This window comes from Narcine bancroftii, chromosome 13, assembly GCF_036971445.1.
Source record: "Narcine bancroftii isolate sNarBan1 chromosome 13, sNarBan1.hap1, whole genome shotgun sequence".
Lineage (NCBI taxonomy): Eukaryota > Metazoa > Chordata > Chondrichthyes > Torpediniformes > Narcinidae > Narcine > Narcine bancroftii.
This window is the reverse complement of record NC_091481.1, coordinates 71,237,859-71,252,896: the sequence shown is the minus strand read 5'-3', so window position 1 is coordinate 71,252,896 and position 15,038 is coordinate 71,237,859. Positions and strand designations below refer to the sequence as shown.

Here is a 15,038-nt window from a genome sequence, read left to right as displayed (position 1 = left end):
ACAACTGAATCCTTACTAGTATCTAGAAAAAAAATTATCTGTTGCCTCATAAAATCACAAAATTCCCTTTTCTTCATCAAAATAGTATTCAACCTCCATCTATAACCTATCTTTTGTTCTTCTTCCAATGAAATAGACAAAATTAAAGGTGAATGATCTGATAAAACCTGCACTTGATATTACACTCTGTACAGAAATTGTGAATATGTTTTAAATCAAAAAGAATAATCTTTTTTATTTGGGTAGATTTTCCTCCATACATCCACTAAATCCGTATCTTTCATCAAATCTGTTGCCATTTTTGCCTCCTTATTTTTCACCATTTTCTCTCCTGATCTATCTAATTTAGGGTCTAAAGCAAAATTAAAATCTCCTCCCAATATAACTTTTCCCTCGGCATTTGATAAATTCATGAAGATGTCTTACATAAATTTGCCATCATCTAAATTTGATGCATATACATTCATTAAAGTCCATTGTTCTGAATAAATCTGACAAATCACCATAATGTATCTCCCCACTACATCTATATTAATATCCAATTTTTTAACTGGTAAATTTTTATTAATATTGCTGTACCTCTAGCCTTAGAGTTAAAAGATGATGCTACTACTGTTCCTACCCAATCTCTTACTAATTTTTGATGTTCTTTTTCCATCAAATTATTTTTTCTTTGGCTTGGCTTCGCGGACGAAGATTAATGGAGGGGTAATGTCCACATCAGCTGCAGGCTCATTTGTGGCTGAGAAGTCCAATGCAGGACAGGCAGACACGGTTGCAAGGGAAAATTAGTTGGTTGGGTGTTGGGTTTTTCCTCCTTTGTCTTTTGTCAGTGAGGTGGGCTCTGCGGTCTTCTTCAAAGGAGGTTGCTGCCCGCCGAACTGTGAGGCGCCAAGATGCACGGTTTGAGGCAATATCAGCCCACTGGCTGTGGTCAATGTGGCAAGCACCAAGAGATTTCTTTAGGCAGTCCTTGTACCTCTTCTTTGGTGCACCTCTGTCTCAGTGGCCAGTGGAGAGCTCGCCATATAACACGATCCTGGGAAGGCGATGGTCCTCCATTCTGGAGACGTGACCTACCCAGAGCAGTTGGATCTTCAGCAGCATGGATTCGATGCTGTCGGCCTCTGCCATCTCGAGTACTTCGATGTTGGTGATGAAGTCGCTCCAATGAATTTTGAGGATGGAGCGGAGACAACGCTGGTGGAAGCGTTCTTGGAGCCGTAGGTGATGCCGGTAGAGGAGCCATGATTCGGAGCCGAACAGGAGTGTGGGTATGACAACGGCTCTGTATACGCTAATCTTTGTTAGGTTTTTCAATTGGTTGTTTTTGCAGACTCTTTTGTGTAGTCTTCCAAAGGCGCTATTTGCCTTGGCGAGTCTGTTGTGTATCTCGTTGTCGATCCTTGCATCCGATGAAATGGTGCAGCCGAGATAGGTAAACTGGTTGACCGTTTTGAGTTTTGTGTGCCCGATGGAGATGTGGGGGGGCTGGTAGTCATGGTGGGGAGCTGGCTGATGGAGGACCTCAGTTTTCTTCAGGCTAACTTCCAGGCCAAACATTTTGGCAGTTTCCGCAAATCAGGACGTCAAGCGCTGAAGAGCTGGCTCTGAATGGGCAACTAAAGCGGCGTCATCTGCAAAGAATAGTTCACGGACAAGTTCCTCTTGTGTCTTGGTGTGAGCTTGCAGGCGCCTCAGATTGAAGAGACTGCCATCCGTGCGGTACCGGATGTAAACAGCGTCTTCATTGTTGAGGTCTTTCATGGCTTGTTTCAGCATCATGCTGAAGAAAATTGAAAAGTGGGTTGGTGCGAGAACGCAGCCTTTCTTCACGCCATTGTTAATGGAGAAGGGTTCAGAGAGCTCATTGCTGTATCTGACCCGACCTTGTTGGTTTTCGTGCAGTTGGATAACCATGTTGAGGAACTTTGGGGGGCATCCGATGCGCTCTAGTATTTGCCAAAGCCCTTTCCTACTCATGGTGTCGAAGGCTTTGGTGAGGTCAACAAAGGTGATGTAGTGTCCTTTGTTTTGTTCTCTGCACTTGGAGCCGTCTGAGGGCAAAGACCATGTCAGTAGTTCCTCTGTTTGCGCGAAAGCCACACTTTGATTCTGGGAGAACATTTTCGATGACACTAGGTATTCTATTTAGGAGAATCCTAGCAAAGATTTTGCCTGCAATGGAGAGCAGCGTGATTCCCCTGTAGTTTGAGCAGTCTGATTTCTCGCCTTTGTTTTTGTACAGGGTGATGATGATGGCATTATGAAGGTCCTGAGGCAGTTTTCCTTGGTCCCAGCAGAGCTTGAAAAACTCATGCAGTTTGGCATGCAGAGTTTTGCCGCCAGCCTTCCAGATCTCTGGGGGGATTCCATCCATACCTGCTGCTTTGCCACTTTTCAGTTGTTCAATTGCCTTATATGTCTCTTCCCGGGTAAGGACCTCATCCAGCTCTAGCCTTAAGGGCTGTTGAGGGAGCTGGAGCAGGGTGAATTCTTGGACTGAGCGGTTGGCACTGAAAGAAGATTGGAAGTGTTCTGACCATCGGTTGAGGATGGAGAGCTTGTCGCTGAGGAGGACTTTGCCATCTGAGCTGCGCAGTGGGCTTTGGACTTGGGGTGAGGGGCCGTACACAGCCTTTAGAGCCTCGTAAAAATCCTTGAAGCCGCCAATGTCCACGCTGAACAGGGTTCGTTTGGCGAGGCTAGTCCACCTCTCATTTTGGATCTCCCGGAATTTGCGCTGAAAATGGCTGCATGTGTGACGGAAGGCTCGTTTCTTCTCTGGCCAGGATGGCTTTGCATGGTAAGCCTGGTGGGCAGCTCGCTTCTTTGCCAGCAGCTCCTGGATTTCCTGGTTGTTTTCGTCGAACCAGACCTTATTTTTCCTGGAGGAGAAGCCCAGTACCTCTTCAGTGGATTGCAGAATGGCAGTCTTCAGCTGATCCCAGAGGGTTTCAGGGGACGAGACCATGAAGCAGATTGCATCCTCGAGCTTTGCTTGGAGGTTTGCCTGGAAGTTTCCTCTCACTTCTTCTGACTGCAAGTTTCCAACACTGAACCTCTTTCTGGGGGCTTTACTGTTCCTGGACTTTGGCTTGAAGTGAAGGTTGAGCTTGCAGCGAACAAGCTGGTGGTCAGTGTGGCATTCCGCGCTGGGCATGACCCTGGTGTGGAGCACATCTTGTTTGTCTCTTTCTTGTACCAGGACGTAGTCCAGGAGGTGCCAGTGTTTGGATCGGGGATGCATCCAGGTAGTCTTTAGGCTGTCCCTCTGCTGAAAAAGGGTGTTTGTAATGACAAGCCGCTGATCTCCCAACAGGAGGCGCCCGTTGTCGTTGCACTTGCTGATACCATGCTTGCCTAGGATTCCTGGCCAGGTTTCTGAGTCTTTGCCGACGCAAGCATTGAAGTCGCCAAGGATGACAACCTTGTCGGCTGTAGGGGTGTGTTGAATGAGGTTGCGCAGATCAGTGTAGAACTTGTCCTTTTCTGCTGGTTCCGCCTGGAGGGTTGGAGCATAGACACTGATGAGGGTGATGCGATGCTTGTTTTGAAGGGGGAGTTGCATGGACATGATCCAGTCCAAGTGCCCTGTCGGGAGGTTTTCGAGTTTGGAGGCAATGGAGTTCTTGACCATGAAGCCTACACCAGATAGGCGTCGTTCATCCATAGGCTTGCCAGACCAGTAGAGTTTGTAGCCCGCGCCGCGTTCTTGGAGGCTGCCTACATCTGCAAGGCGGACTTCACTGAGAGCGGCTATGTCGATGTCAAGTCTGAGGAGTTCATGTGTGATGAGGGCAGACCGACGTTCAGGTCGGTGGCTGTCAGCCTTGTCTAGCATGGTTCTGATGTTCCAGCATGCTAGCTTGAGTTTGTGAGCATCTTTTGAGGGGGAGGACGTGGAGGGGGAGGACGTGGGCATGTCCTCGGGCCTGCGCAAAGGAGCTTTTAGGTGGAGTGCAGTGTGCGCAGTACTGGCCCCACCCTTTACACCCATGGTTCATGTGCCGTGGCCAAGCAAGCTGGAACGTGGCAGCGAGGTCCTTGGGTCATAGGTTTTATATCGGAGTGGCCTTCTCCTATGCAGATTTCTTACCCGGGCTGGAGGGGCCTGCCTCCCCTCCTAGGTCAGATCATACCTGGTCGCAATCCAACCTGTTGGCCTCCGCCTGCCATTTCCTATATTTATAAAATCCATCAAATATGCTTCTTTAAAAAAGCTATGTCTTAATTTTTTTCATATAAACTAATATTTTTTTCCACTTTATTTGATTCTGAATCCCATTACTGTTAATACTAATAAAATTCAATTTATCAGCCATCTAAACTCTCAAAAAACCCAATAACCATCCAACTTTCCATCTCCACTCCTCCCACATCCAAAATATGAACTAAATATTTCATAATACAATTATTAAATTTACGTGTATTGAAGAGAAAAAAGAAAGGAAACAAAGAACCAAAACCCTACCCCCCCCCCCCCCCAAGGTGTACATTATTAATAGTGCATCTTTACACCCTGACCTATAGGAGTTGTGATTGAAAACTACACCCGCCCACTAGATTCCAAGGAGGCCAGGCTCATACTTTCACCTAACTCCCCTGAAATTATACTATCTCTTATGCCTCAAATCTGCTCAAACTTACAATTTTCAATTCATTTTTTTTTTACACAGATCTATTGGGTAAAAACTGTCTTCTCTAATATTCTCCTCCTAAAACTTGTATCATTTCATTATACATCTGCAACTGCAATCTTTCCACTTCCTCCCTCTTTTCAAATATCCCCCAGTTCTCATCTCGTTTTCTCAGGCAATGAATCTGCAAACACGTGCTTCATTGGGTTCCATAAAAAAATCTATTTTTACCCTCAGGAACAAAATTTTTTAACACTGCTGGGTACCTTAAAACAAAAGTATAACCTTTTTCAGTAGCATATTTAAAAAATTTTTTCAACAAATCAAAACTTATATCAGGGTAAAAGAAAATCTTATTATTATAAATCAATGGCAATTGTCTCTCCTTCGCTTGCTTTGCAGCCAGCTCCAGGATCTTCTCCCTTACTTCGTAATGAAGCTACTTGACCAGAATCGAACGTGGCTTCTAATCTGGCTGTGGCTTAGGTTGTAATGCTTGATGAGCTCTTTTAAACTCAATATCTCCTTGAAATTCAGTTACCCCCAAAGTTTGCGGAATCCAACGTTCTAGAAATCTCTTCATATTTTGTCCTTCGTCACCTTCCTAAGTCCAACAACTTTTATATTATTTCTTCTACTAAAATTTTCTAACTATCAATTTTTTGAATTAATTGTTCTTTGGTTGCAGTCGCCTCAGCTTGAACTTTCTTCATTTGTTCTTTAACATGCTGAATTTCAAATTCATTACCTTTAACTTTTACATCCATCACTTCAAATTTTTGTTCCATTTGTGACAAAATTCTTCGTAGAACCCTTATTTTCAATTATACCCTCATTACATTTTTTAACTTCCATTGTTAACTGTAACAAAATTGCTGGAAAGAATCCATATACTTCTTCATTTCAGTTGTAGATATACAAGACTCCTTTATTTTTCTCCTGTTTTTTGGCCAAAACTCTGTGTTCAACATACATTTCTTTTTCTTCATGCTCCTCCTCTTGATCACTGGAGCTGGAGGCTTCTTAAGATTTTTTAAAATTGCCTGCATTTTTTTTGTGCTCTACGCATGTGCAACTCCTCATGCATGTGCAATGTCATTTCTTCACCTGTGGCAGTCAGCCATTGTCGGGGGAGACCTTGTACAGTGATGTCCAAGGTCTCCCCAGCTTCAGGTCAGTCACCACAGGAATCTGCCTTCCGGAGAGCTCCAGGATCCTTCTTCAAGGTAGGCCACTCTTTTTTATCAGTTTCCTGTTCAAGTTCTTGAAAAGTAACAGTCAAATTATCTCTCTTGGGTGGCATTGTATATTGTTTTGATAGCTTCCTCTATTATTTTCTTGCAGTCAGTTCAGACTTTTTAAAAAACTTTTTTGGAGAGAGAGAATTAAGTTTAGCCCCACGTCAACACGTTGCATGCCCACAACCACCCCCCCACCACCCACCAGCCAGTCTTGATGAAGGTTTCAGACCCGAAACATTGGTAATTATTTTTCTCTTCTGATGCTGCTCCTCCAATCCAGCAGATTGTTTTTTGCTCCAGATTTCAGCATCTACATTCTCTCATGCTGTTCTTTTGCTGCATTTGTATATAAAGCATAAAAGTAAGTAAGATTTATCTAAACTTGCTTTTAATGAAAGAAAAACAGTGTTAAAGTAATAAAATAATATTTCAGTAAGAAACAATATTTTTAATGCAGTTTTGTAATTTTCTTCATATATAAGCGATGCTTCTGGACCATATAAGAGTAGCGTTGGAATACCCTGATGAAGCAGTAAGAGCATCAGTATGCTACATTTTCTGTGCAATGTACAGTAATCCTCCTACTGTTGAGAAGCTTTCCATGCAATTCACTGAGAGACTTTGTAAACTTGTCTTATCAACTGTGGAGACTGCTCAGACCAAAGAGCTTCAAATAAACTCCCTTGGTAAGTTTGATGTGCATAATATTTTCTGTGATATTTTATTTTCACAAAATAGTTTTGATTGTTAGTTTTCAGTTAAAATTTTGAAAATCACATTTTAAATGTAACATAATGATGTTAACCTAAGAATTTTTTAAAATTAATTCCTTCCTTAAGATAATCATAGTTTGTTGACATCATACTCCTCATTGAGTTAGTTTGTGGGTAAGACCTTATACCGGTCACTTAAGCGCATTATCTGGGAATATGCTTCAGTGAAGAATCCAGTAATTATTGGGTTTGATCAATGTTTTACTTTAGCAGCACGCCGCTGCGGCAATCAGGCCAGCACTCCGGGCAGTGAGTGCAACCGGGAGCCAGCAGGCCACGCAGCGGCGCTGACCCCAGCAAGTGAACAGCTAAGGCAGCATAGGGCCCAACAAGGCTCTTGGCCCCCCCTGCACAGCCAACAGCTGGGGATAGCACAGGGGGAAGAAGGCATTGTAATACAAGAAGTGGACCCACGAGCGGGAAACCCACTATTGTTATGTGGGCAGTGACGTCAGTTGATGCGGCAAATGGCGGGAATGGCAACAGTATAAAGGCTGGACTTTGGCCCCAATAAAGCAAAAAGCTATACCTCACTACACCCATGTGTGTCTTTCTTCAAGTAGCGTTTGGCTACAATTGGTGACCCCGAGGGTTTAGACGACATCTAAACCCAGCAATGAGCAAGCTGGCAGCAGTCTATGCAGTCGCCCTGAAGCTGCCGACCTTCTGGATAAATTGGCCCTGCATCTGGTTTGACCAGGCTGAGGCACAGTTTCACATCCGGCAGATTACAGTGGAGTCCACCTGGTACTACCACATGCTGAGGGCCCTGGACCAGGACACGGTGAGCCGTGTGGCCAATTTCATCCAGGAGCCCGTTGGAAGGTGCCTACTCTGCCTTCAAAGAGCTGCTTATTGAGACTTTTGAGAGAGAGAGAGGGGATACGTTTGCTCCACTTAGATCGGCCCTGATGAATGATATGCTGGCCCTAAGTGGGAAGCATGAACCCTGCGTAATGTTTGAACAGGCATTCTTAGAGCAATTATCTGAAGACATGCAACTGCTCCTGGTGGATGCTGACTTCAGTAACCCCCTGGAAAGTTGCAGCATGAGTGGACATCTTGTGGAAGCAAAAGAAAAAGTGCTCGGCATCTGTGGGGCTCTTCGCCAAACCCCATGACCAGAACTGGGCCGAACTGCAGAGGGAGCAGCAACCCCACAAGGGAGGTGAGCCCAATGACTAATGGTGCTTCTACCACAAGCCTGCCGATGCTGACCACCATGCACGTACCAGGGAAATGTCGGGGCCAGCCTCCAGTACATGATAGAGCAGCGGTTCCTTATGGATGCAGGAGGAATGGGCAGGTGGGCACCACATTGAGAGCTGCCAGCAAAAGCACCATCAGGACCAAATATAGTTGGGAGATAGCCTCTTCTCATGGGTGTTCATGTTGGCAGTTGTGGAACAACCACTCCTCAGGGCAGATTTCCTGCATGCCTACAGCTGGTGGATCTGAAAGGCCGGAGACTCATCCATGCAAAGACATTCCAGACCTTCCCTCTCAAGTAAGATCAATGGTTTACTTATCGCGGCATGCTGCCGCGGCAATTGGGCTGGCGCAACGGACGACAAGTGCAGACAGGAGCCAGCAGACTGCGCAGTGGGACTGGCCCCAGCAAGCGAATTGGGGGTCGTACGGCTAAGGCGGCATAGGGGCCTGCATCCCACCCCCCTACCTGGACTCAGTGCAGTGTTCCACTGATGAGTATTCCAAGATCCTTGCGGAGTTTCTGATGGTGCTCACCCCCCAGTTCACCTCGGAGATGCCCAAACACAGAATGCGACATCACATCCTGACCCAAGGCCCACCGCTCCACACAAGAGCCAGATGACTGTCCCTGGAGAAACTCCATCTGGCTAAGGAGGAGTTCAAAAATACTGGAAGAACCAGTACGGTGGTCAGACTGCCCATGGGCTTCTCCCCTGCACATGGTGCCCAAAGCCATTGGGGGTTGGAGAGCAGGCGGCGACTACCGCTGGCTTAACAAGGCCACTACGTCAGATCACTACCCTGTGCCGCACATACAGGACTTTGTGGCCAACCTGCATGGGGCAATGATTTTCTCTAAAGTGGACCTCGGGCGGGGATACCATCAGCCTGTTGACATCCCCAAGACCGCCATTATCACCCCGTTTGACGTTTGAAATCTTATGCATGCTGTTCGGGCTGAAGAATGTCATGCTAACCTTCCAGCAGCTGATGGATGCAGTGGGCCGAGACCTGGACGTCACTTTCGTCTACCTCAACAACATCTTGGTGGCGAGCAAAGACCAGCACGAACATTTGGTGCACCTCAGCTACCTCTACACCCAGCTGAGTGAGTTTGGACTGACGATCAACCCAACCAAATGCTAGTTCACGTCGGAGACCATTGACTTTCTAGGCCATAGGATAACCAGGGAAGGGGCCACACCATTACCCAGCAAGGTGGAGGCCATCCAAGTTTCCTAGGTCCAGCATGACTAAGGGATTGTGGGGATGATCAACTTTTATCACAGATGCCGACTAAAAAAAGCCAAGTTAGGTGCCGCTCTTTTGGCACACCTCAGGACAGATGCTCCAATAGCCCTGACGGTGGACACCTCAGGAACGGTGATCAGCAGAAATCTGGAGCAGCAGATTGGAGGGAGCTGGCAGCTGTTGGCTTTTTTCAGTCAGCATCTGCGACCTCCAGAACTGAAGTACATCACATTCGACAGGGAGCTACTGCCATTTTACCGCCATCTGCCACTTCCGATACTTCCTTGAGGGCAGGACTTCTATGGCCTTCAGTGACCACAAACTCCTGACCTTCGCCCTGGCAAAATTCTCGGGTCCTTGGTCAGCTCACCAAGAGCATCATCTGTCATATATCCCCGAGTACACTACGGACGTGCAACACATCTTGGGCAAAGACAAGGTGGTGGCAGACACACCGTCCAGGCAGACCATCCATGCGCTATTGAAGGGAATGGATTTCGTGGCACTGGCCAAGACACAACAAGATGACGACGAGATGCTCCAGTACAGGACAGCCATTTTGGGACTGCAATTCCAGGATATCCTGGTCAGTGCAGGTAACACCACCCTGCTGTGCGTCCAACAGACAAGTCAAACTTATCGTTCCCAAGGATTGAAAATTACAAGCATTTGATTCCATCCATGGGCTGGCTCACCCATCCATCAGGATTATGGTCTGGTTGGTGGCCAGCATGTATGTGTGGCATGGTCTTCTAAAGCAAGTCAGTGGGTGGGCGAGGGTGTGCACGTAGTGCCAGACAGCCAAGACGCAGTGGCACACCGAGACCCCACCACAACACTTCAAGCCCGTGGAGCAAAGGTTTGACCACATCCACATGGACATTGTGGGACCTCTACCAGTATCCCAGGGGTTCTGCTACTTGTTCACAATGGTCAACTGCTTCACCAGATGGCCAGAGGCAGTCCCAATGGCAGACACCTCCATGACCTCCTGTGCCAGAGCCCTCATCTCCTCCTGGGTAGCATGGTTCGGCATACCATCCCACATCACATTGGACAGAATGGCCCAATCATCTCCAGCCTCTGGTCTGACCTCGCGAGTCTGTGGGGTCCTCAGCTACACCACACTACAGCCTATCATCCACAATTGAACGGGCTGGTGGAGCACTTTCATAGACACCTCAAGACTGCACTCATGGCCAGACCACAAGGACCCAACTGGGTGGGTCCCCATACACACTGTTGGGGATCTGCACTGCGCCCAAGGAGGACTTCAACATCTCTCCGCAGAACTCGTGTATGGAGCTCCACTGGTGGACCCCAGGGAATTCGCAACGTCCCTGGACAAGCAAACAGACGACACAGCAGCACTCCTCTGCAGGAATGAGCCAGCAACCTGACCCTGACTCCACCAACCAGGCAAGGACCAACATACCCAAAGACCTGCAGGACTATGAATATGTTTTCATCCACGAGTCCACACCGTCCACTGCTATAAGAGACCATATGAGGGCCCATTCCAGGTTGTATGAAACAACGGCACCATGTTCGAATTGGAGTTCAGAGGCAAGACAGAAGTCTTCACTATGCACAAGTTGAAGCTGGCACACCTGTACCCGGCATGCCTCATCAAGATGCCAATACCACGCAAGAGAGGTCGACCGCCAAAGACAACAGAGACACTGCCTTTGGGCATCAAAGACAAACTGCCGGTTCTGGGGGGGGGGGGGGTGGTGTCATGTAATGGCATGCCACCACAGCAATCAGGCCGGTGCTCCAGGCGGCAAGTGCAACTGGGAACCAGCAGACCACACAGTGGCACTGGCCCCAGCAAGTGAACCGGCGTTCATATGGCTAAGGCAGCATAAGGACCAGCATCCCAACATAGCGCTGGCCACTGCTGCACAGCCAACAGCTAGGGGATGGTGCACAGGGAAGAAGACATTGTTAGCAAAAAGGGGGCCTGCTCACGGGAAACCCTCTATTGTTATGCGGGCAGTGACTTCAGTGGATGGGGTAAACAGCGGGAACGCCAACAGTATAAAAGCTGGGCTTCAGCCCTAATAAAACAAAGAACTATACCTCACTACAACCCGTGTGTCTTTCTTCGAGTAGTGCGCGGCTACATACTACTTATTTGTGATCTGGTTGTCACTGGCCAAACCAGCATCTATTGCTCATTTCTAATTACTAGATAATTATATATCAATTACAGCACAGAAACAGGCCAGTTTGGCCCTTCTAGTCCATGCCGAACACCTTCTCCCACCTAGTCCCATTGACCTGTACCTGGCCCATAACCCTCCATGCCTTTCTCATCCATGCACCTATCCAATGTTTCCTTAAATATTAAAATCAAACCCACATCTACCACTTCAGCCGGAAGCTCATTCCACACTTCCACCACCCTCTGAGAAGAAATTCCCCCTCATGTTTCCCCTAAACTTTCCCCCCCTTCAATCACAATCCATGTCCTCTTGTTTAAATCTCCCCCACTCTCAATGGAAAAAGCCTGTCCACATTGACTTGATCTGTTCCCCTCATAATTTTAAATACCTCTATCAAATCACCCCTCAATCTTCTACTGTCCAGGGAATAAAGTTCCAGCCTTTCCCTTTAACTCAAACCCTAAAACCTAGGCAACATTCTTGTAAATCTCCTTTGCATCCTCTTTATTCTGTTTATATCCTTCCTATAATTTGGTGACCAAAACTGCACACAATATTTCAACATTACATATCAACTCCTGTATTCAATATTCTGATTTATGAAGGCTAACATACTAAATGCTTTCTTCATCAGCCTATCTACATGCGACTCAACTTTCAGGGGCTCCTCAATTGTCTACCATTTAACATGTATGACCCTTGCTGATTAGTCCTACAAAAATGTAGCATCTCATATTTATCAGTATTAAACTCCATCTGCCATCTTTCAGCCCACTCTTCTAACTGTCCTATATCCCAGTGCAAGCTTTGATAGCCTTCTTCACTGTCCACAACACCACCAATTTCGTATCATCTGCATACTTACTAATCCAATTTACCACCCTGTCATCAAGACCATTAATATATATGGTAAACAACAATGGACCCAATACTAATCCCTGAGACACTCCACTAGTCACCAGCCTCCAGTTTGACAATTTTCCCCCACTCTCTGGAATCACCCTTCTAACCATTGTTGAATCCATTTCACTACTTCAACATGAATACCTAATGCTTGAACTTTCCTAACTAACCTCTTATGTGGAATCTTGTCAAATAGCCTTACTCAAGTCTTTATAGAAAACATCCACAGCCTTCTCCTCATCAACCTTCTTAGTAACCTCCTTGAAGAACTCTATAAGATTTCTTAAACATGATCTACCGCATGCAAAACCATGTTGACTACTCCTAATTAATCCCTGTCTTTTTAAATAATTGTATATACCATCTCTAGGAGCACTTTCCATTAATTTACCTACCACCAATGTCAGACTTACAGGTCTCTAATTATCAGGTTTACTTTTGGAGCCTTTTTTAAACAGTGGAACAACATGAGCTATCCTCCAATCCTCCAGCATCTCCCCTGTGGCCAGTGACATTTTAAATATTTATGTCAGAGTCCCCAGGTTCTGTAGTGATACACCACTAGCCTACTGCAGGGGACGATCTCTGTACCTTCAGGGAGATCACTGGAGGACAGACCACACCTGGCCGGCTGTCAATCAGCTGACCTGAATAGATCTAACTCCACCTGGCCAGCTGTCAATCAACCGCCCGGGATATAATCCTGAGCTGGCCCCTCTCGAACAGTCACTCAGGAGTCACTAGTACAACTACCACTGTAGCAGAGACTTATAACTGAATAAAGCCTGCTTACTGCTGCAACAGTGCATCACAAGTTCCTAGAGAATATCTTGTCAGGACCCAGAGATTTATTCACCTTGATTCTCTTTAAAATAGCCAATACTACCTCTTCATTAATCTGTATATTATCCATGACATCTTTACTTCACCTAGATCAATATTCCTCTCCTTAGTGAATACTGAAGAAAAAAAATCATTTAAAATTTCCCCCATGTCTTCTGACTTTTCACATAGCCGACCCCTCTGATCCTCAAGGGGCCCAATTTTATCTGACTATTCTTTTAATGAACCTGTAGAAACAATTTGGATTTTATTTTTACCTTGCCTGCCAAAGCAGCCTCATATCTCCTTTTAGCCTTTGTTATTTCTGTCTTAAATTTTTTTTACACTCCTTATATTCCTCAAGCACCTCATCTATTCCCTGATGTCTATACTTATTTTACAAATCCCTCTTCCTCCGAACCAAATTCCCAATATCCTTTGAAAACCAAAGCTCCCTTCATTTACTAACCTTTTCTTTAATTCTCACAGGAACATTATAGACTCTGTACAGGTATACGATCCTTTATCCGGAACCCTTGGGGGACAGTGTGTTCCGAATTTCGGATTTTTCTGGAATCGGAAAGCCCACCCGAATTGTGCTGCCGTAACCACCCCCACCCCCTTCCAGTCGCCCGCCCATCTCCCCCAATCGTGTTTCCTCGTCCGCCCTGCCGCCTCCCCCGACTGCCGATCGCTCGGCCACCTCCCCTGACCACCGGTCCCGCGGCCGCCCGGATGCCTTCCCCAACCTTCTGGCCGTATCCCCCGACCGCCAGTCCCTCGGCCACCTCCCTCGATCGCCAATCCCTCAGCCACCCAGCAGTCTCCTCCAGCCGCCTCCCCAGACCGCCTGGCAGTCTCCCCCGACCGCCTGGCAGTCTCCCCCGACCGCCTGGCAGTCTCCCCCAACCGCCTGGCAGTCTCCCCCGACCACCTGGCAGTCCCTCGGCCACCTCACCCTAATCGTCGGTCCCCACTTGCCAGATTTTGGAGCTTTCCGGATTTTAGATGTCCGGATAAAGGATTGTGTACCTGAACTCTCAAAGTTTCTCTTTGGAATAACCTCCATTTATCTGTTACATCCTTCCCTGAAAATAAATCATTCCAATCCACACCCTCAAAATCCTTTCGCACCTCCTCAAAATTTGCCTCATTCCAATTAAGAATCTTAACCTTAGGCCCAGCCCTATTCTTCTCCATTATTAATCCAAAAATAATATTATGATCATTAGACTCAAAATGTTCCCCAACACAAACCTCTGTCATCTGATGTATGTCATTCCCTAATAGTTGATCCAATACTGCCCCTTCTCTAGTCGGTTCTTCTATGTATTGATTTAGAAAAAAAAAATTCTGAACACATTTGACAAACTTCAACCCATCCAGTACTTTTACAGTATGGGCATCCCAGTCAATGTGTGGAAAGTTTAAATAATCACTATCTTATGATTATTACACATATATGCTCTCTTCTTACAAATTTGCTCCTCTAATTCCTTCAGCCCATTAGGGGGTCTATAATACACTCCCATTAGTGTTTTCATGCCTTTCACATTCCTCAATTCCACCCAAATAGCCTCACTGGATGAGTCCTCCAATCTATCCTGCCAAAGCAGCCTCCTATTCCCTTTTTCTAACAAGCAAAGCGACTCCTCCATCTTTTATCCACCCTGTTCTATCACATCTAAAAGAATGGAATCCTGGAACATTTAGTTGCCGATCAAGCCCCTTCTGCAACTAAGTTTCACTAATGGCTACAGTTTCATATTTTTCCAATGTTATTGAGAAGATGATGATAAGCAGATGCCTTGAACAGCTACAGTCCTTTCTCATAAACTATCATTTCAAGACATTTAGGAGAAGAGTTCTAGGATTTAAGCCCAGGAACAATGAAGGTCTGGTGATGCCCTTACAATTCAGAATGATGTATGACTCAAATAAGAAATCTGCAAGTGATGGTATTTCCTTGTCCTTGGTGCAAGAAGTTGCAGGTTTTGAAATAGTGTTCAAATATCCTTGGATAAAGTG

The 15,038-nt window shown here is 46.2% G+C and overlaps 1 protein-coding gene across 8 annotated transcripts in view; it reads left to right on the top strand.

Annotated features, from left to right (window-relative positions):
• Nucleotides 1–15,038, top strand: part of LOC138748873 (meiosis inhibitor protein 1) — a 187,836-nt gene that overhangs the window by 45,560 nt on the left and 127,238 nt on the right. For 7 of the 8 annotated variants that reach the window (XM_069909734.1, XM_069909737.1, XM_069909736.1 and 4 more), the window contains one exon: nucleotides 6,364–6,567. The exons of the other annotated variant lie outside the window; for it this stretch is intronic. In XM_069909734.1, coding sequence (XP_069765835.1) covers nucleotides 6,364–6,567 — 204 coding nt within the window. The remainder of the gene's footprint in view (nucleotides 1–6,363; nucleotides 6,568–15,038) is intronic. 8 annotated transcript variants of the gene reach the window in all.